Source organism: Odocoileus virginianus, chromosome 2, assembly GCF_023699985.2.
Source record: "Odocoileus virginianus isolate 20LAN1187 ecotype Illinois chromosome 2, Ovbor_1.2, whole genome shotgun sequence".
In the NCBI taxonomy this organism is placed as follows: Eukaryota; Metazoa; Chordata; class Mammalia; order Artiodactyla; family Cervidae; genus Odocoileus; species Odocoileus virginianus.
Window position 1 is genome coordinate 68080001 of NC_069675.1, and position 21056 is coordinate 68101056.

A 21056-nucleotide genomic window follows, 5' to 3' on the forward strand; every position below is an offset into this window, starting at 1 on the left:
CATTTCCAATTATATATATAACCTATTTCTGATTAATAAAATGTAAGTTCACTGAAAAGGCATTTAATTCATCACTAATAATGTGAAATGCTAAAAAGTACTACTACTTTCTACACAGGTCTACGAAACGTTTTTAATTTTTTTTTTTACCCACAGTAAAATCCACTCTGTGTGACACACAGTTCCTTGAGTTTTGATAAAAGCATAGAGTTGTATATCTACTACCACTATCATGATGCAGAACAATTCCATCATACTAAAAAATTTTCTTCTGTTGGCTTTTTGTAGTCAACCTTGTGTAAAAAGTTTCAACATTAAAAACAGGTCCTCACACTTGAAAAGAATGAGGATGAGTGTCTCATAGCACTGATGATCAACTTTTTCATACCTTCATGCCACCTTTTTTACACATGGGTTTCTACTGTACTTCCACTCAGTTCTTGACCAAAAGGATTAAAGGGTAAGGTAGCTGAAACAATGGGATAAGAAGAAACAAACTTGGAGGAGTTCAGACTTCAAGACAGTATGAAGGAAAAAATGCTGGAACTTGAGCATAAAGTAGAATAGATGATTCTTTTTTAAAAAAGGAATATGCCTGGGAGATACAGGGAAAAGTAACGAGTTGGATAAAACTGGTGAGTGATTGCTTATGAGAAAAGAGAATGAACTTAGTTTTTAAGTTCAGGAAACAATGGCGGGAGGAAGGTCGAAAATAGGATGCCTAGGTTTCATGGATAAGGTCATTAAGTCATTACTAAAAATAAGAACATAGAAAAAAAGCCAGGTTTTGAGGAAGGGGAAATGGGTAATGTCAGATGATGATTTATACTCTAGATATTAAACTCGAAGCTTCAGTGATTGTTCCAGCATGAGGTACTGTAGAAGGCAATTAATAATGCAGAAATGAAACCAAGAACAAAGATCCTTAAACAAAGTTTATGAATTGATTTTAGGGGCAGGTGTGGTATTCTCAAAACTGCGTTTGAACTTCTTGCACCTGTATATTTCCCTGGATAAAGTCCATGGCTCTCCAAGATTTTCAATGAGGCCTGTGTCAGTCTGCTATTCCTTTACACATGATGTGTCGATTTCAGATACTTTACATCTTTGCTATTCAGATGATGTGTATGGGTGTCAATTTTTTTTAATTCAGGCTATTGAGATTCCTTGTATTTCCTCTACTTGGTGTTTTCCATCAGTTCTGGAACATTCTAGACCATTTTCTCTTCTGCTTTGTAATTTCTCTGCTCCTGCCTATAAAACCGCTTAATGTTTTCAAGAACCGCCCACTCTTTATCTCAGACCTTCCATTGAGGAATATTTTCCTCCATGTGAAACATAAATGAACACTGTCAGAGCTTCACTGTTGAGATATATACATTTAAATAGAAAATCATCAACTTCTCATTTTCATTACAGAAAAAACTCAGCACAAAATCTTTGACCTATTCAATGGAAAGGTGCTTGGCCTCAGCTCTTAAGTGAGGACACATTATATCTTATAGTTTAAAGATATCAAGCTAAGTTGTAAGAATGTAAGCTAATCATTACACTATAGAGAAGACAAAAGCATTTAAAAGAAACAAGGCAGAGAACTGCCCAAAGACACAAAACAAATCTAAGAGCTTAAAGGTCAAATGAGTTTAAGAACCATGTACCAGCGAGATTTAAGCTATCACAGATTTACATACATCTTCTTTCTGGAAGTCTACTGTTTGCCTGAAAAGAAAGCTAGATTAAAAACATTAATCTATCACTAACTTGGGTGGCTGGGGAGGTGGGAGTTCTGCACCAGAATGTTTCCAAAAATATGGTATTTGGGGACTGATTGATTTTTCTCCCAGAACTAAACTCTGTTCTGGTTCTTTTTTGTAATGTTTCAAAGTGCAGGCTGAGCTCTTGATCTTTTGGGAGGCATGGGCAAGACAAAAGGCCAAACTCGCTAATGAAAACTTGCTGAACTTACTCTTCAGAATTCCATTCTAAGTCACGAAGAACCCTTCTGGCCCTGCTCCCAGACTAGTAAAATGAACATCTCAAGTCCCCAGAGGCGAAGATAGCTTGCTCCACTAAAACCAAATATGCATCTCCTGACAGCTGGTTGTCTTAGCATACTCAGGACTATATATTTATCAAAGGCAAAAAAAAAAAAAAAAAATCTCCAGCAGCACAATATTTATTACAGGATTATCTCTGTGACTCAAGTAAACATAAGTAAGGCTAAATTAAACCATGTTTACTATGATGTTCTACTACTTAAATCCTGACACAGAATCACCCCAAGAGATTTGGGGTCCATTTCTTGAGACAACCGATGCAGTTTTAAAAGTTAAAGGGCAAGATTTCTTTTAAGTCTATTTGTGTTTAATTGCACGCCTCCTCAATTATTCTAAAAAATCTTTTTAGCATCTAAAATGAAAATTTCCCATCCTGTTAAGATGTTGCATTCAGTATCAAATTTAAATAAAATTCACAAAATACTGAATTAGCTCACTGCTTTTAACTTATTTTATCTGGTTTATCTGAATTTAATATCCACAATCTCATTGACTCTCACCCCTAATTCTAAGTATCAATATTCAGTTCTCCTCATCCCCTTTTTCTCTAGGCCGTTTGGTCAAATTTCAGTTTATCCCAGCCTTTGTGGATTACAGGCCAGCCAAATATTCCCAGTGATTATGTCTGTTGCTAAGCACACCATGGAGAAAAGACAGGGAAAGGGGAGGCTGGAGAGGCCACAGAATGAGGGGTTGACAGGTCATATGCGATCACATGGGCTTCCCTCATAGCTCAGATGGTAAAGAATCTGCCTGCAGTGCAGGAGACCTGGGTTCAATCCCTGGGTTGGGAAGATCCACTGGAGAAGGAAATGGCAATCCACTCCAGTATCCTTGCCTGGAAAAGCCCATGGACAGAGGAGCCTGGTGGGCTGCAGTCCATGGGGTCACAGAGTCGGGCAGGACTGAGAGACTAACACTTCATACTTTATATATTATATGCAATCACAAGCAAATGCACCACTTCCAGGGTTCAGCTGATAAGCCCCTCTACGAAATAAATTCCACCTCTCCAAACGAAGCCAGGGTCCACAAGAGGAACAAGCCTGCTGGCTGGTCACAAAGCACAGCAACAAGAAACAATGAAGGAAACCACTTGCATTCACAGGCACAGGATATAACGAGTTCAGAGCTTTCTGCCCCACCAGGGAGTCTAATCAGTGGGGATTGTGGTTGAGCTCACATGGGGACCAAGGGCAGGACCAGCTTGGCAGGAGGTGGGCTGTGGCTCACCAGGCCTCAACTGTTGGAAGAAGAAGCCCACCCATAAGGAGTTTAAAGTCCAGGAAAACAATATGACAACAGAGGCACAAAGAGGGGAGAGTACAGTCATGCTGGGGACACAGATGGTGGTGGTCACGAAAGCTCCACAGAGGAGGTGGTGAGGGAGAAGGTCTAAGAGGACAGACCCTACGGGAGAGGGAAATAAATTTAACTGTTCAAGTATAAGAAGTAGTCCAAGCAAAGGTATAACAATGAAAAAAATAAAAACTGTGTTCACAGGAAATCACACACAAAAAACCAGTTTGGCTGAACAATAGGAAATACATAGAGGCCAGATCAGGGTAGAAAGACCAGACGGGATTAAAAGAGAGAATACTCTGGACGATGAGAGAGATGTGCTTAATTCAGCTGGTAACAGGGAGACACTGGTGGTGTGGATGGAGCAAGGGAAGGACATGATATGACTAGAACTTACTTTAAGAAGACAGGAGAGTTTTCTGCTAAATAAACTGAAATAGCAGGGAAAGTTAAAAGGCTATCAGGCCACGTGGCAATTGAAGAACTGAACTAAAATGAAGGGAAGAATGACAAAAATAAAGACACTGTGGAGAGAGGGTTTCTAGTATAAAACAATGGGCTGGTTATTGATCTTGAGATGCAGCACTGGGCACTGAAGACCATGAGAGCGCTGTGAACACAAAGAAGGTTGCAAAGCAGAAACATCTACTTGAGGAATGATGAGTTTCATTTCAGACACTTTGAATTTGAGGTGTCAGCTGAACACACAGACACAAAATCTATCAAGTAGCTATAAAAGCAGACCTGTAGACAGGGAGAAAAGCTGGGATTTGAAATGAGGATTTGGGGGTCATCCACAAAGAGGTAAAACCATGAAAGAGGCCTAGGGTAAAATCATGGGAAACATAATTTAGCATAATTTAAAGGAGATCCAACCAGTCCATCCTGAAGGAGATAAGTTCTGGGTGTTCACTGGAAGAAATGATGCTGAAGCTGAAACTCCAATACTTTGGTCACCTCATGCGAAGAGCTGACTCATTGGAAAAGACCCTGATGCTTGGAGGGGTTGCGGGCAGGAGGAGAAGGGGACAACAGAGGATGAGATGGCTGGATGGCATCATCAACTCAATGGGCATGAGTCTGAGTAAACTCCGGGAGTTTGTGATGGACAGGGAGGCCTGGCATGCTGTGATTCATGGGGTCGCAAAGAGTCGGACACGACTGAACGACTGAACTGAACTGAATGTGTTGGGAAAGGAAGTAAAGACAGTGAAGGATACCAGGAAGGATCTAAGAAACCCAGCTTTTAGAGGTGAAAAGGTGTATTATGAAACTCATGCTAGACTATTCACAGTGGCCAAGACCTGTAAACAACCTAAATGTTCATCTACTGATGAGTGGATGAAGATGACGTGGTACATATATACAATGGAATACTATTCAGCTATAAAAAGAATGAAATAATGCCATTTGCAGCAACATGGCTGCAACTAGAGATTACCACACTAAGTGAAGTCAGAAAGAGAAAAACAAATATCATAAGATAACTCTTACATGTGGAATCTAAAATATGACACAAATGAAACTATCTATGAAACAGAACAGATTCATGGACATAGAGAACAGCCTTGTGGTCACCAAAGGGGAGGAGGTTTGGGGAAGGATGGAGTGAGAAGTTGGGGTTAGCAGATATAAGCTACTACATACAGAATGGATGAAAAATACAAGGTCCTACTATATAGCACAGGGAACTATATTTAATATCCTATGGTAAAACACAATAGAATACAAAAAAGAATATGTGTGTGTATATATATATAAAACTGTGTCTCTTTGCTGTACAGCAGAAATTAACACAACATTGCAAATCAATTATGCTTCAATTAAAAAAATGCAAGCCAAGAATATTACCATGAAGATCAGATGGGATGGTAAATTGTAAAGCAACTTGAACGTTTCAAAACACTAAACAAATACATTTTTATTGCTACAGTATTACCATATCTAATCTCTAGAAAAGCCATGTCATATTGGCAGAGCCATACTTTCCAAAGTTTTCCAAAGTCCCCTCCTCAACAAGTTGATTGGAACTGTCATCTCCTTCTCTTTCCCTGAAGTCTTTCAGTTGTTAATGTCTTTTCTTGGGTGTTTATATAATTCAAGAAGCATTAACAGAACATCAACCATGAGTCAAACACTATAGTGGGCACTTCCATACCCCCTTGGAGTGGATGAAACTGAAGCTTAAGATGTATCTCCCTTTACAGAAGATGAAATAAGGCTCAAAAAGGTTAAAGTATCTTGAGCAAGACTGCCAGTTAGCAAGTGGAGGAACAGAGGGCTTCTCATGCCGAGTCTTATTGTGCTATTTCTACACACAAGTTGGAACTTGCCATATTTGTTCTGATCTCCCTTACTGATCATACACAAACTAAGGGCATAAGCCATATCTCATTTTTCTTGATATTCTCTGAAGCATATAGCAAGAGACCTTATACTGGGTCACTTTTCAATGTGTTTTTGTTGCCTGAAAGAATGAATGTATGGATATTCACAGGCACACTGGCCTCAATAATGGCGAACGTCTGTGGGCTGGTAAGCTTTGAGTATTTATTTCCAAGGCGGGACTATAACTCAACAACGCAAAGTTCTAAAAACAAATTCTGTACTTGTGAAAGATGCCACCTGGTCCGCCTCAGGGGCTGAAGTCCTCTTTTTATGCACGGAGTGGGAACAGCACAGGGAGGGACGAGCTGGTTTTCTTCAAAGCACTCCCACTAACCGGCTGAGCCAAGGACAGGCCCACACCTTTGGGGGAGAGACTGTGCAGTCTCTGCTGCCATTTGACCTCTGGTGTCACCGCGGGAACTGCCGCAGTCCGGGGCGGAGGTGAAGGCAAGGAAGGATTCGTGCCAGCTCGGATGACATAACCCTATGATTCCAGCTTTCTTGCCAGGAAAAAAAGGCAACTGGTTTGGAATCTAGTTTTTCACCCCCCTTCTCCTGTTATTCAACCAAAATCTACTTTACATAGCTAACCATTAGCTTTTCTTGCATACCTTACCACTTTTTTTTTTTTAATTTAAATGAACATTACTTAGTGTCTAATTCAATTGATTGGCTTGGGTTCCTTTGAAAACAAATGAATGGACCCTGAAACATGCGCATTTTATAAAAGTCCCTTGTTGGAGAAGAACACAAAGTTCTCAGAACCTTTTACTCTGCAAGCCACGTATAGAACACAGCGAGAGACCAGGAAACAACAAGCATCTAAACACTATAGAGGCGTTCAGTCAGTCATGCATCCCGGTACTGCTAGAAACACCAGACAACTGTGCCAGGACAGATTTCTGAAGTTAGACCACATTGTAGAGCTTCATAAATTATAATACACTTGGGAGTTTTCTACCCAGTGTCTCTGACAGATGTTCTCTTTTGTGGGAGCCCCTAATTTGGGGGCATTTGGTATCCATAACCCTAGAAATCTTTAGAGTAAAATAAATTTATCCCTCTTCCTGTATGTGATGACAAGACCCCAGGGTAGCCTTTTCCTATTTTTGAGACTAGTTAATGTGAGCACAGTGCCCTTGCCTACTGCATGGACTAGCTAGGGCAGAGACATTACATCAGCCAGACTAAAACGGGTTATTTCCCAGGCTCAAGACAGCTTTCCATGCCATGTAAAGTCTTTTATCAATTTTTACCTACTGTGGATCAGGCTGTCAATCTCCAGGGCTTCTGCCTGTCAAATACAGTGCATGGGACTTGGGACTTCCTCGAAAGAGCCACAGCAGAAGCCAAAAAGCGTGCAAGCCTGAGCTAGGGCAAGCGTCTGGCATTGGCTTCGGGCGGGTCCACGTAGGATGCTTTTCCCATGACTCCTGAAAGAACTCTTCAAGTCTGACTCTATAATCAGTGCCTCAACAGTTAAAAGTTGACAGGATTGTATGAAACACAGAAACAAGAGCTTAACACAATATCAAAGATAGTAGCAACCTCTCTTCACTCAGTTCCTAAAATCTATCCTATGACCTTGACCTTAGTGAAATGACATTACTTCTTTCCTATGCTCTGAGCTCTATAAGAGTCAGGCAAAGATATGAATAACTTTAGCAACTATGTAAGGCCTTAGAAGATCATACCACAATTTGACCACTTTCCATTTTAACCTTTCACTAAAAGCTCATTTTTACAACTTTTACTCAAGGATATAAGAACGTTTAGTCATTTTCTTTGCTATTACACATGCAGTTCTATTAAGGGAACTTGTACCAAACAGTAAAAATGTACAATCTCTCAATGATGCATTTTCACATTTTCTTGTGAAAATTACTTACTTCCCTAGAACACTGTCAATTATTTACTATTATTTGATATTATTTACCCTGCACTGCATTTGTAAAAGCATTAAAGGAATGAAAAGACTTGCTCCTTGCATGTGAGTTGCTTGTGATATAAATAAAAGATTAAAAAAAAAAAAGCACAGCACTAACTAAATCTATGGTGTGCAGATTATAAGAATGATAGAAGTTTAGTGTTGTAAGAACTCAGAGGAAGGCTAGATTAATTTTGCTCAGGGAAAATGGGTGGTAGACGGCATCTGAAAAAAAGTCTTAGAAAATGTATAATATTTCAACACAAAGACAGCATTAGAGAGGGGCATTTTACATGGAGGTAACAATTTTAGTAAAGGCACAGAGGCAAGAGAGTATGTGTGAATGTAGAAAACTTCAAGGGAAGGAGTCCAGCTGAAGGACTGGATACATGGGGAGAAATGACAGGAAACTGATCTGGAAAAGCAAGCTGTGGCCAGTTCTTAATATAATAAGGGGCTGGGGGATGTAGAAAGCTAGATTTTAGAAATAGGAAATCACTTTTAAAACATTCCCTTTACTAATAATTTTTCCCACCATATCTTTGAGTGAGAAATATTTTACTAGCAAGTTTATTTGCAAACTACGAGCAGTCACTTCAAAGAACAATGAAGTAAATGCTGGCAAATTTGTGGCTGCAGCTTAAATGATAATATTCTTATTACCTATATCTTGTGATTGTTTTACAACTCTCTTTTCTCATCATCAAAATACCTTCTTAGTTTAATGCATTCTGTATGTACTGAGTGGCTACTCTGGAACTAGTATTTGCTCACATGTTTACTCATCCCCTCCTTTTCTGCCCCAATCTGTCCTACTAACCACTCACTCAGTCACTCATTCTTCTCCTGTAAACTATATCAACAATAATAACATTACTAGCTCCAACTTGCTATAGTGACAGGCATTGCAATTAATGCTTTATGAACAGTATTTAATATAATCCTCAAAACAAAACTATGAAAAAGGTATGATTACCCCTATTTTACAGATGAGGCAACAAATTCAGAGATGTTAACTATTTTGCCAGTTGCTAAGTGACAGAATCCAGGTTTAAATCACATATGCTTGATTCCAGAACCCTTGCCTGTTACCACTTCACTGTATCCTCTCCAATATCCTTTGGCCTCTTACAGCTATGGTTCAGTATTTTCAATTAAAAATTAAAGGATTCACTGAGTGACTGCTACTTTAAGATCCTGTTCCAGGTATTGTCAGAGGTATATAAATAGATGAGGATGCCTGTGGGTTATAAATGCTCATAATCATCCATATTTGAGTATAAAGAGCCATGCCTTTTATCAGTAAGACGGTATGTCCATGATTCATGAATTAGGAGCAACTAAGGAGAAGGAGGGTGAAAAGAGCTTGGTATATGAATGTGGATGGTGACCACATCTCAGACAGAAATCAGCCAACCCTGACTAGATGACTTACAGAGAATTTTAATAATACATTTCAAGCAGAGTCTGTAAAAACTCTCACTGCTGATGAAAAATCTGTCATGTCAGAAGTTCCCAACCAAATCTGCTTACAATCCATTTTCAATGAACCTCAACTTCCTTTGAAGTAGAATAAGCTACTAAAGCATTTTAGCCAACAATAAGCACATTGTGAGGCTAGTGCTTATAAGATTCATTACTGATGAACAAAGTTACTGAGTTAAAACACAAACGTAATATCAAACTACTGGTACCACATAGTCTGAATGTTGTGTAAAGTGATACAGAACTATTTAAATGCAAAAAAATAATTCAAACATGTCATCTTTTTAAGCTACCTGCTTCTAATATTCCCTTCACTAACTTCTGAATAAGTTAATACTGTCAGGATACTGGTTACATTTTTACAAACAATGAGAAAAGTTATGGATACACAAGAAATTGAGTAGGGTGCTGTTCAGCAGTCCTCTTTAAGGTAACCATACATGTTGTTGTTTAGTCGCTAAGTCATGTCTGACTCCTTTGTGATACCATGGACTATAGCATGCCAGGCTCCTCTGTCCATGGGATTCTCCAAGCAAGAATACTGGAGTGGGTTGCCAGTCCCTTCTCCAGGGGAGGTTCCGACCCAGGGATCGAGCCAGGGTCTCCTGCATTGCAGACAGATTCTTTACCAACTGAGCCACCAGGGAAGCCCTAGGGGACATCATTTCAGTTCAGTTGCTCAGTCGTGTCCGACTCTTTGCAACCCCATGGACTGCCAGGGGACATAGGGCTAACCTATTAGTTTGGCAAGCAGGGCCCCATCTTCAGAGTTGCTATCTGGAGGGGAGGCAGAGGGTTAACCCGCATGCATTAACTATTAGGGTGCACTCTGCTAGGGATGCAGGGGAGTGCTTCAGGAGCTCATAGGCGTGGCACCAGCCCCAGAGTTGGGATTTCTAGTCCCCAGAAGCCTCCCTGCTGCTGTCTGGAATGCTCTCCCCTGGCTGAAAGATCCGCCCCCACCATGTCTGCATGGCTCCCGCTCTCCACTAGTCAGTGCATGCGTGTCACGTCACTTCAGTTGTGTCTGTCTCTGCGACCCTATGGACTGTAGCCCACCAGGCTCCTCTGTCCACAGGATTCTCCAGGCAAGAATACTGGAGTGGGTTGCCATTCCCTTCCCCAGGGGATCTTCCCAACCCTACTTGGCAGGCAAATTCTTTACCACTGAGCCATCAGGGGAAGCCCAACCGCACATACCCAGGGACATTCGTAAGGAGTCACAATTTTGGACCCAGGCACAGTATTCACATCACAAACTGCACAGCTAAGTCTTATCCAAAGATCACTATGGCAAATACTGTCTGTATTTAATCTGGAATCTAAACACTGAATACAATTCATTTTAAGAAAACAAAAGTCAATAAAGAGAAACCATTTTAAGAATTTAAGACTGGCAAAAGAAGTAGCAATCACGTCTCATTAACAAGAGGAATCATGAGGCTACATAAAATTACGACACCAATACTTACTGTTCAATTCGGGGTGACAAGTACAGCTTAGGGTATACCTGAGTGGCTTCAGTGTCCTCAAAACTGACAGAAAGGAGGGCCACATCTTCTCCTGGGTCTTCATTCACATCCTTAAACAGTTAGTGAAAAACACAATGTCATTAGTACTTGCTCTCATAACATTTTTCTGGTGACCAGCTTACTGTCCGCCAGCAATGAGGCTGTGTGGGTCACCTGGATTCTAGTTTTGAGACTCCATACATGCTTTGCCACATATCTAGTCACTCTTTAATAGTGACAGCTTTCAAACATTCTGATCAAACTCCACCATAATAATAAAAAGATCTCCACCAATCTTTCAGTTGTTCCCACATTCCAAGAAGGAACAAGTGAATCTCGTGTTAAAATAAAGGATTAGACAAAAATGTAGTTAAGTTACAGTAAACATGCTGCTAGCAAGATATATAATGTCTTATAATTTATATAATACATACAAATGGCTTAAAATTTACTTTTCCTAGAAAGAAGATGCATTATAAACATGATTTATATCACCAGACAGTAAGAAAATCTTAAAATACCCTAGGAATTTTATTATATCTATCTTGATAATATACTGTAAGATATTTAAATAGTAAACATTGCCAAGAAATATATTACTATGAAGTGTGCCACTGCACATGCAAATGGCAGGGTGTTACACACATACCTGTTCAAACAAAATGATCATGGATGATTCATATGTGAACCACATGACATATGTATTTTAAAAGTCTAGTTATAAGAATATTATAAGACAAAAACAAAGAAACATTGAGAGGTTGAACTGATAATGATAAAGCTAAACTTATTGTAATTTATAATTAAAAAACAAGAATAGCAACAATCAAATGTCATAATCAACTCAAGCCAACACTGATGATATATTAAACTGTCCTGAATTAAAACTGTGGGACTTACCACTATGTGAATGTACTTTACAATCACTGCCAAGCACTGAGTATTTGGCAGACTTCTGAAACAAATCCGAATTAGAATAAATTCTCATAGCATGGTGATTTCAATTTGAGAATAGAAAATTTTAATAACCCTTAACAATTTATTTCTGATTGGTAAGTGGCTACAGAGGCTTCCCTGTTGGCTCAGGCAGTAAAGAATCTGCCTGCAATGTGGGAGACCCAGGTTCAATCAGGAAGATCCCTTGAAGAAGGGGATCCCACTCTAGTATTCTTGTCTGGAGAATCCCATGGATGGAGAATGTTGGACTACAGTCCATGGGGTTGCAAAAAGTCGAACATGACTGAGTGACTCTCTCTTTCTCTCTCTCTCACACACACACACACAAATGGCTCCAAGTCAAATACAAGTTTTTAAGAAACTTAATAGAATTGCACATTTTTCACACTAAGGCACTACTAAGAGCCAACCCACATTTCTAAATCAGATCACACGTTCTCAGCAGACATCCTAGGAGAGTCCCAACCCAGACTTTAAGAATCACTGCCTGTGATACTTGGGAATCTCAGACATGATGTCCTTCCTTTGGTCTAAAACAGGCCTCAGCCCAGCTTCTCCTGCATCTTTGGAAGCTGGTCCTCACACTCACCCGCTTATCTCTAGCATCTTTGGTCTCCCTGCTCTGCTTTCTACTGTGTCTACAGGATGCACAACTGTGGCAAGTATACATAGGGACAAGGAATGGAAGTCTCCCCTATCTTAAAATGTAAAAATTTTTAAAAGAAAGAAAAGAAATCATGCTGATTTCTGCTTAGTTCCCTGGGTTTTCTCTCACATCTCCCCTCCACTGCATAGACTGCTGCTGAAAGAGTGGTCCACACTCCCTGTCTCACTCCCTCCCCTCTTCTTAACCTCCCCTTAGCCTGCTCTAGTAGCCTTCTGACCCTACTTCCTACCAGGACAGCCACTAAAGACAACAAATGCCTCTCGGTCCCCATCTTACTTGATCTCTAAACAGTATTTGACACGGAATTCTCTCTCCTCTGAAAATACTCCTTCTTGCTCCGAAGAAGCTATATGTTCCTGGTCTTCTCTTGTCTCTTTGGCCACTTCCTCCTCTCTTATCTGCCTTTCTTTTTTAACTTCTCAATTGTTTTTTCATTTTACATTACAAAATTCAGGCTTGTTGTAACAAGTCAAATGATACTGAAGGTTTTTGTTGTTGTTGTTGTTGTTTTAAAAAGGCATTTCCAAAAATAAATAAATAAATAAAAAGGCATTTCCATCCTTGCTTTTCAAGGTAACCAATAGTAACTGTGTATGTGGCCTTAAACAGCTTTTCCTATGATCATAAAAACATACACACACTTGCATATAAATAACTCTTTAACTGTGTGTTCTGTTTTCCCTAATAAGAGTCCTATTATACACAGGACTCTACCACTGCTTTCTAAATAGTCACATAATATTTCACGTCATGGATTTATTTTGTATTTAACCATTCCCCTAGCAACAGACATTCAGGTTGCCTGTAGTTCTTAGCCACTTGATAGTGCTGCAATAAGTATCTTTGGATAAATACCCTTTAGTAGTGGGACTTCTATTTCTTAGGAGATAACTAAAACTCAGCTTGCTGAGTCAAAGGCTATAAACATTTTACATTTTAATAGACTGTTTTTCTAAAACTTCTGCAGCAATTCACATTTGGGCCCATGAATTTGCATCAGTATGAGAAAACCTCTTTCTGTTCATCCTGAGTAATTGGATGATACTGGCTATTTCTCTTTCATTTGACATTGGCAATCTGATAGCTGGAAAACTGTACCTCAATTTAGATTTAATGAATGAAGCTGGGCAATTTTTTTTACTTGTTTATAGATAATTTACATTTCTCCTATAAACTTTCCCATCAAATCTTTTGCCCATTTTGCTTAAAGGTTTTTGGACTTTTTTGTTGTTATTGTTATTGTTTATTACATTTACTAACCCTTGTTTATCCCATGTATTATAAATATTTTCTTTTTTTTCCATTTATTTTTATTAATTGGAGGCTAATTACTTTACAATATTGTAGTGGTTTTTGCCATACATTCACATGAATCAGCCATGGATTTACATGTGTTCCCCAGCCCGATCCCCCCTCCCACCTCCCTCTCCATCCCATCCCTCTGGATCTTCCCAGTGCACCAGCCCTGAGCACTTGTCTCATCACCAGCCCAGGCTGGATGCAAATATTTTCTTTTTGGCTTCTGACTTTGTCTGGGGGCTCTTCTGACATCAGAAGAAAATTGAGAATGCTATAGGGTTAAACCTGGCTAATAACTCAGAGGTTGTTTAACCATTTTCCTAGTTTTTCCTCTAACACTGTTACAATTTTATTTTTACATGTAGATTTTGCAATGCATGTATATCTGGACTATATCTTTAGGTGGAATGACAGAGGAAGTATGTAAAAGGAACAAGTAGTACAGTGCTTGGAACACAGAAACCACTCAATGTCTGCTGAATGCATAAATCAATAAACAATTTAATGTTAATTCCTAACCTTTTTCCTCCACACCTAGTGATTTTATAAAAGCTGCTGTCACCAGTGATGTCTGGGAACTAAGTACTGGTTCCTGGCTCCTGTCCTCTCCCCCACCTCCCCTCCCCAGTAAACCAAAGTCCCCAGAACTAGTGGTTTTAAAAGGAAAGCCAAGATTGGGAGTCTGAGTTTATCTATCACTTTTTACTCTTTTATAGATGAGAAAGAATCCAACTTTGTATGCTCCTTTCTGTAAAGTAAGGATGGAAAATTTTAAAAATACTTATAGCCTCAGCAAATAGAAACTATGTAATTATATGATTCTAAAACTCATAAAATATCTAAAATAAGGGTGAAGCTGAGCTTGAAAAAATTCACATTCAGAGAGACAAATTCATTTTATAATCTAAGTACAAAAGTAGTTCCCTTTGGAGTTAGGGCAGTCACCTTCAGAGAGACAGTAAAAGAAGAACTAACATTAAACTGACTTTCAGATACCTTTGCCCAACAACTGAGTTTCCTTGTTAAATGTCTCTGACTACAAGTCACAGAGCTCTGTTAAAATTTTAAAAAAACACTGAAAAAAACGGGGGCCACTAAAAATCCTTTTAATTAACAGCTTCATTCCATATGCCTATGAATAACTTATATTATTATTTCCCTTTCCTATTTTTTGAACTTCGCATTTCACTACTATTTAAGCAAAGAACAGAAATGCTCAGAGACAGTCCTCCAAACAACCGGAATGACCCTGGTTTATATAATCAACATTTATTATCTGGCATCCTGCAAAAAGTACATGAAACATTAGTCTGAGTATGAAAATAGCTGTTTCTAGAAGTTCCTTTTATGAACTTCTTTAATATGATTTATTCCCCTTGGTGTGTGTGGCACATGAGTTTTCCCCGAGTTGGTATTTGATATCTAATGGATACATAAGTTTGACTTTGAGAGCTTAAATAAGCCCAAAGAGTTCCAAAAATACAAATCTACACAGTGCTGCTTCCAGTTTCTGCAGCTCTAACAGGCCTGTACATGTGTTCCTTCCCATCTGGGAAATTATAAAAGAAGCTCTTGTACCATGGTTCTTAGAAGCTAACATTACAGATGATTATTGTAACCACTAATGGCAGCATTTGGAAAACTGGGGGTGGTAACAGTGTAGTAGGGGAAATTTTAAAATGTACAAGTATACATTTTCAGGGCTTCCTATCTGTGCCATTTGAAACTGCAGCAGACTAAAATGGGGTTGGGGGGCAATGCCGAATCTGCTAAAGCTGAAACAAAAATACTGCCTCACACCTTTACAAAAGCATGTCAGGCACTGATATGCATATGGCAAGGCAATCATGGCTGTGATATTTTGCTGAGAATTATCAGTGGATTTGGCATGGCACTTGGTTATAGCAGAAAGGGCTTCCTGTGGCTTGCAGTGAATAGTCACTAGATGGTGAGTTCCTTGCAGGATGGGAGTTTTTCCTGTTCATTTTTGTATCCCCAGTGTCTGGAACATAGTAAATATATAGCAAATTGGTTGGAAAAAAACTGAATTAGCACAGGAATGACTGTAAGAGTGAGTAAATGATGGAGTTAAACAGAAAATGCTTTCTGTTACAAAGATTCTCAATATTTATCTCTTCTTTGCCTTAAATCTACAACTAGTTCAGATTTTATCATAGAAAACTCAAATCTAAACCATACATAAGCGAAGGATATACTGACCAATAAAAGTTAACACTGCTTAGGTTATAATGGTTTATTTATACACCTTTTCTCCATTGGGGCTCATTGCAATATCAAAAGGGTATAAAAGAGAGAATAATTAGCCTTGGAAATGAAAGTAGACACAAGTACAACTTATCATTATGCTGTACCTTTTTGATATGCTAATTTTCCAAATGAGGAAAGCAGGCATTAAACAAGTCCCTATATGTTGATCCTATATGTAGGCTCAAACCATCAATTAACTAGTTGCTGATAGAAAATATTAGCTGGACAATATATATTACAAACCACATGTCACATAGGAAGACTGTAAAAAAAAATTGCATTTCTCAATTCAAAAAGTTTACAACAAAACTATAACCATTACTAGTAAAACCAGTTTGTGGACATAAAGACTATAAAGAAGCTATTATCCCGTCTGTCAAAAACAGAGTAAGAACTATTTTGAGTTGTATTTAAAATTATATTAAATAAGACCCAGGATTAATCATGATTCCTAGGGTGACTGAAAACTACATCTAAGTAAGTAACTCATATACAAAAGGTATGTGTTTTTTAAAAGATATAAGCAAATTAAAAATTTCCAAAACAGAACCTTATTTTAAAATATACTAAATAAAGTTTGTACTCTAGAGGCCCCAGAATTTTGACAGTATAGATTTGTCATCAGATTACATATATTTAGGTTTTTACAAGTCAAGTTTTTTCAAGAGAATGAGACTCTCATGATGCTATCATTCATTTAACAAGCATGGTACAAAGTAAGTAAAATATATAGTATGTTACAAATACTATGGAGGAAAATTAAAGCTGGAGAAAAGGATAAAGAGTGAGGAGGGAACAGAAGTTTCAAGAGTGGTCAAGACAGCTTATAGAGACTCAGCAGTGGCCTCTCATTACTTGAGACAGGAGATTTACAATAACATGTCCTCTAGACTCACTGTTACGTATCAGTATGAGCAGCCCCAGTTAAAATTTGAATTGGATTCTACTAGCATTAAGACATGACAACAAGGGACTTCCCTAGTGGTCCAGGAGTTAAGACTCTGTCTTCCAATGAAGGGGGTACAGGTTTAATCCCTGGTCAGGGAACTAAGATCCCATATGCTCCAGGGCAACTGAGCCCAGGGATTGCAACTAGAGAGTCTATGCACCTCAAATAGAGAGTTGATATAGAGCAACGAAAGATCATGTATGATGGAAGGAAGAGCCCGTCTGCCACAACTAAGATGCAATGCAGTCACATTAAGCAAAAGAAATATTGTCACCCTGCTTATTTAACTTATATGCAGAGTACATCATGTGAAATGCTGGGCTGGATGAAACACAAGCTGAAATCAAGATTGCCGGGGGGAAAATCAATAACCTCAGATATGCTGATGACACTACCCTTATGGCAGAAAGCAAAGAGCAACTAACAAGCCTCTTGATGAAGGTGAAAGAGGAGAGTGAAAAAGCTGGCTTAAAACTCAACATTGAAAAAATTAAGATCATGGCATCTGGTCCCATCATCTCATGGCAAATACATGGGGAAACAATGGAAACAGTGACAGACTTTATTTTCCTGGGCTCCAAAATCACTGCAGATGGTGACTGTAGCCATGAAATTAAAAGACGCTTGCTCCTTGGAAGAAAAGCTATGACCAACCTAGACAGCATATTAAAAAGCAGAGACGACTTCACTGATCAAGGTCCATATAGTTAAAACTATGGTTTTTCCAGTAGTCATGTACAGATGTGACAGTTTGGACCATAAAGAAGACTAAAAGCTGAAGAATTGATGTTTCTGAAATGTAGTGTTGGAGAAGACTATTGAGAGTCCCTTGGACTGCAAGGAGATCAAACCAGTCAATCCTAAAGGAAATCAATCCTGAATATTCATTGCAAGGACTGATGCTGAGGCTGAAGCTCCAATACTTTGGTCACCTGATGCAAAGAACTGACTCACTGGAAAAGACCCTGATGCTGGGAAAGATTGAAGGCAGGAGAAGGGGACAACAGAGGACAAGATGGTTGGATGGTATCATCGACTCAGTGGACATGAGTTTCAGCAAGCTCTGGGAGATGGTGAAGGACAGGGAAGCCTGGAGTGTGGCAGTCCATGGGGTTGCAAAGAGTCGGACATGACTGAGCAACTGAACAACAGCAAAAGAAATATGGAAGAATAAGAAAAACTATGTACCTAAGGGAAGACCACGCTTACTCCTTGGAAGGAAAGTTAGGACCAACCTAGACAGCATATTAAAAAGCAGAGACATTACTTTGTCAACAAAGGTCTGTCTAGTCAAGGCTATGGTTTTTCCAGTGGTCATGTATGGATGTGAGAGTTGGACTATAAAGAAAGCTGAGCACCGAAGAATTGATGCTTTTGAACTGTGGTGTTGGAGAAGACTCTTGAGAGTCCCTTGGACTGCAAGGAGATCCAACCAGTCCATCCTAAAGGAGATTAGTCCTGGGCGTTCATTGGAAGGACTGATGTTGAAGTTGAAATTCGAATACTTTCGCCACCTGATGCAAAGAGCTGACTCATTTGAAAAGACCCTGATGCTGGGAAATATTGAGGACAGGAGGAGAAAGGGACGACAGAGGATGAGATAGTTGGATGGCATCACCAACTCAATGGACATGGGTTTGGGTGGACTCTGGGAGTTGGTGATGGAGAGGGAGGCCTGGTGTGCTGTGGTTGGTTCATGGGGTCGCAAAGAGTTGGACCCGACTGAGCGACTGAACTGAAGGGAACACCTCAGTCTCATTGATAAGAAGTCTCTGTCCAATAATGACACTGCTCATTTTGGAAATCAGGTCATTTCCTCTTCATCAAAGTGCTGGGAAATACATAAGTGCAAGGAAAGGCAGTTCAGTCAGAAAGCAAAATGGATACAAGAGTAAGGAATCAATGGGTGCCACACTGGGCCCTTTGGCCTGCTAGTTGGCTCCCGGCCCCGGGCCCCTCTGTTCCATGCAGCAGGGCTTGCAGCACTGAGGTCGGGATTCTGAAAGCCTAGTTACAGCTTATCTCACCAGATACTGAGTTCTTGGCTAATAGTCACTTCAATGTATTGATACATCATGTGAAGATAGTTTTAAGAGAGTTACTTCGGATCTGGTTTCACCAAATGAAAATGAGAATAAAATGTTTCTCTCTGCTTAGTCCAGAAAAACTGGGCTATTTCTCATGTGTTTTCCTGACTAACGCTTTTGCACTTGCAAACAAAAGCATTTTCTCAGGACTTCCCTGGTCTAGTGGAGTTAAGACTCCACACTTCCAATCCAGAGGGCACAGGTTCAATTTCTGGTCGAGAAACTAAGATCCCACATGCCATGCCATGCAGCCAGAAAGAAAAAAAATAGTTCTTTCTCTTGTGATGGTTGGGAAGGGAGAATAGGTGAAGAGGATTAAGAGGTATGAAACTCCAGTTATAAAATAAGTAAGTCATAAGGATATAATATATAGAATAAGGAATATGGTCAATAATATCATAATAACTTAGTATGGGGACAGTGGTTACTAGCCCGATGATCATGGTGATCATTTCTTAATGTATGAAGATGTCAAATCACTATGCAGTACACCTGATGCTAACATAATATTGTATCTCAACTATATTTCAATAAAAAAATAAAGTATAATTTAAAAATGCTCTCTCTCTCCTTTCCTTAACTGGTGTGATTTTAAGTTAACTCTGTAAATTCACTTGCTTCATTAAGATTCCCTTCAATTGCATTGTGATCTATGTCTACTCTCGGTAGTTTTTACGTGTTGCCTTATGAATTCTTCGTGCTATTTAAGCAGTGTATAGTTTATATTCCAAATAGACTGTGAATTTCTTGAGGGCAGGGTAGAGATCTACTTCCTATTATGTCTAATAACCACAGCTGACATTTATTAAGTGTTTACTCAACAGTCACTTTGCTTAGTGCTTTATATGCATTCTCTCATATAATCGCCATGGCAACCTTATAAGGTAGGTACCATTATTACACATTCGAAGATGGAGAAACTGAGGCTGAAAGTGATTAAACTGTGAAAATGCATTTTGAAGTCATGAGAAGGGGACGACAGAGGATGAGATGGCTGGATGGCATCACCAACTCGATGGACATGAGTTTGAGTAAACTCTAGGAGTTGGTGATAGACAGGGAGGCCTGGCGTGCTGCGAATCATGGGGTCGCAAAGAGTCGGACACAACTGAGCAACTGAACTGAACTGAACTGATGTTGACTCAGAACCCAGACTCTTAGCCACAATGCTATACCCATTGGCATGCTGTTGGGCACAAAGAAGAAAGTATCAGCACTCAGAGGAAACTGTAAAAAATGTTGAAACCCACATGCAGAAAAGATAGCAGAGATCTACTGTACATGTACTCATCCTCCATTTAGTGTCTAAATCCTGTATGCTTCAAACAACCATGAGAAACTTAAGGAACCATTCCCTATTCTCTTTTTATCCCAAGAAGACTATCCTGACTGCATCAATGGGTATTCAAAGCAAATTGAAGAGAATATATGCTTTATGTGTTTTAATGTTTACTTTTAGAAACTGTGGAGCAAGAAATTTAAAATTCTAAGAGTACAAAGACTAAAAGCTATAAAGATCATCATGCCAAACAAAATGTATTTATCTGACATCTTTACACAGATTCATCGAAAGAAGAAGGATGGCTTCTCTGAGAATACCAATGAGGGCTGTGGAGTTCTAAGACATAATATCAACCTTCCTTCAATTATATGCACAATTAGGCACATTCTATGATTAACTAGGGCTTTCCTGGTGGCTCAGGCAGTCAAGAATCTACCTGCAATGTGGGAGACCTGGGTTCGGTCCCTGAGTTGGGATGATCCCCTGGAGGAGGGCATGGCAACTCGCTCCAGTATTCTTGCCTGGAGAACTCCCATGGACAGAGGAGCCTGACCAGTTACAGTCCATGGCATCACAAAGAGTCGGACACAACTGAGCAACTAAGCATATCACAGCACAGCACATGATTAACTAACTACACTCAGTGGAAATAAGAAGAGCTGATCATCAGGTCAGGAAAGGATAACTGCCATATTCCTGAAACAGCAGCTCTAAGAGGGGGGAGCCCGAGACACCAGGATGGAGCTGTTGTCACCCACCCGTGTTTTCTGAAAGTGACATCTTGAGTTCATTACTATGAGATGTCATGACATAGTATGGGGCTAGCATTTTTCTAATTTATATCTTGCTTATTATTTTCATAAACAGAAACCATTTC

General features: G+C 39.4%; 1 protein-coding gene across 3 annotated transcripts in view; it reads right to left on the reverse strand.

Annotated features, from left to right (window-relative positions):
• The window catches only part of BABAM2 (BRISC and BRCA1 A complex member 2), a 401404-nt gene that overhangs the window by 178307 nt on the left and 202041 nt on the right, over positions 1-21056 (reverse strand). For all 3 annotated transcript variants that reach the window (XM_070449954.1, XM_020886284.2, XM_070449953.1), the window contains exon 7: positions 10632-10741. In XM_070449954.1, the coding sequence (XP_070306055.1) occupies positions 10632-10741 (110 nt within the window). The remainder of the gene's footprint in view (positions 1-10631; positions 10742-21056) is intronic.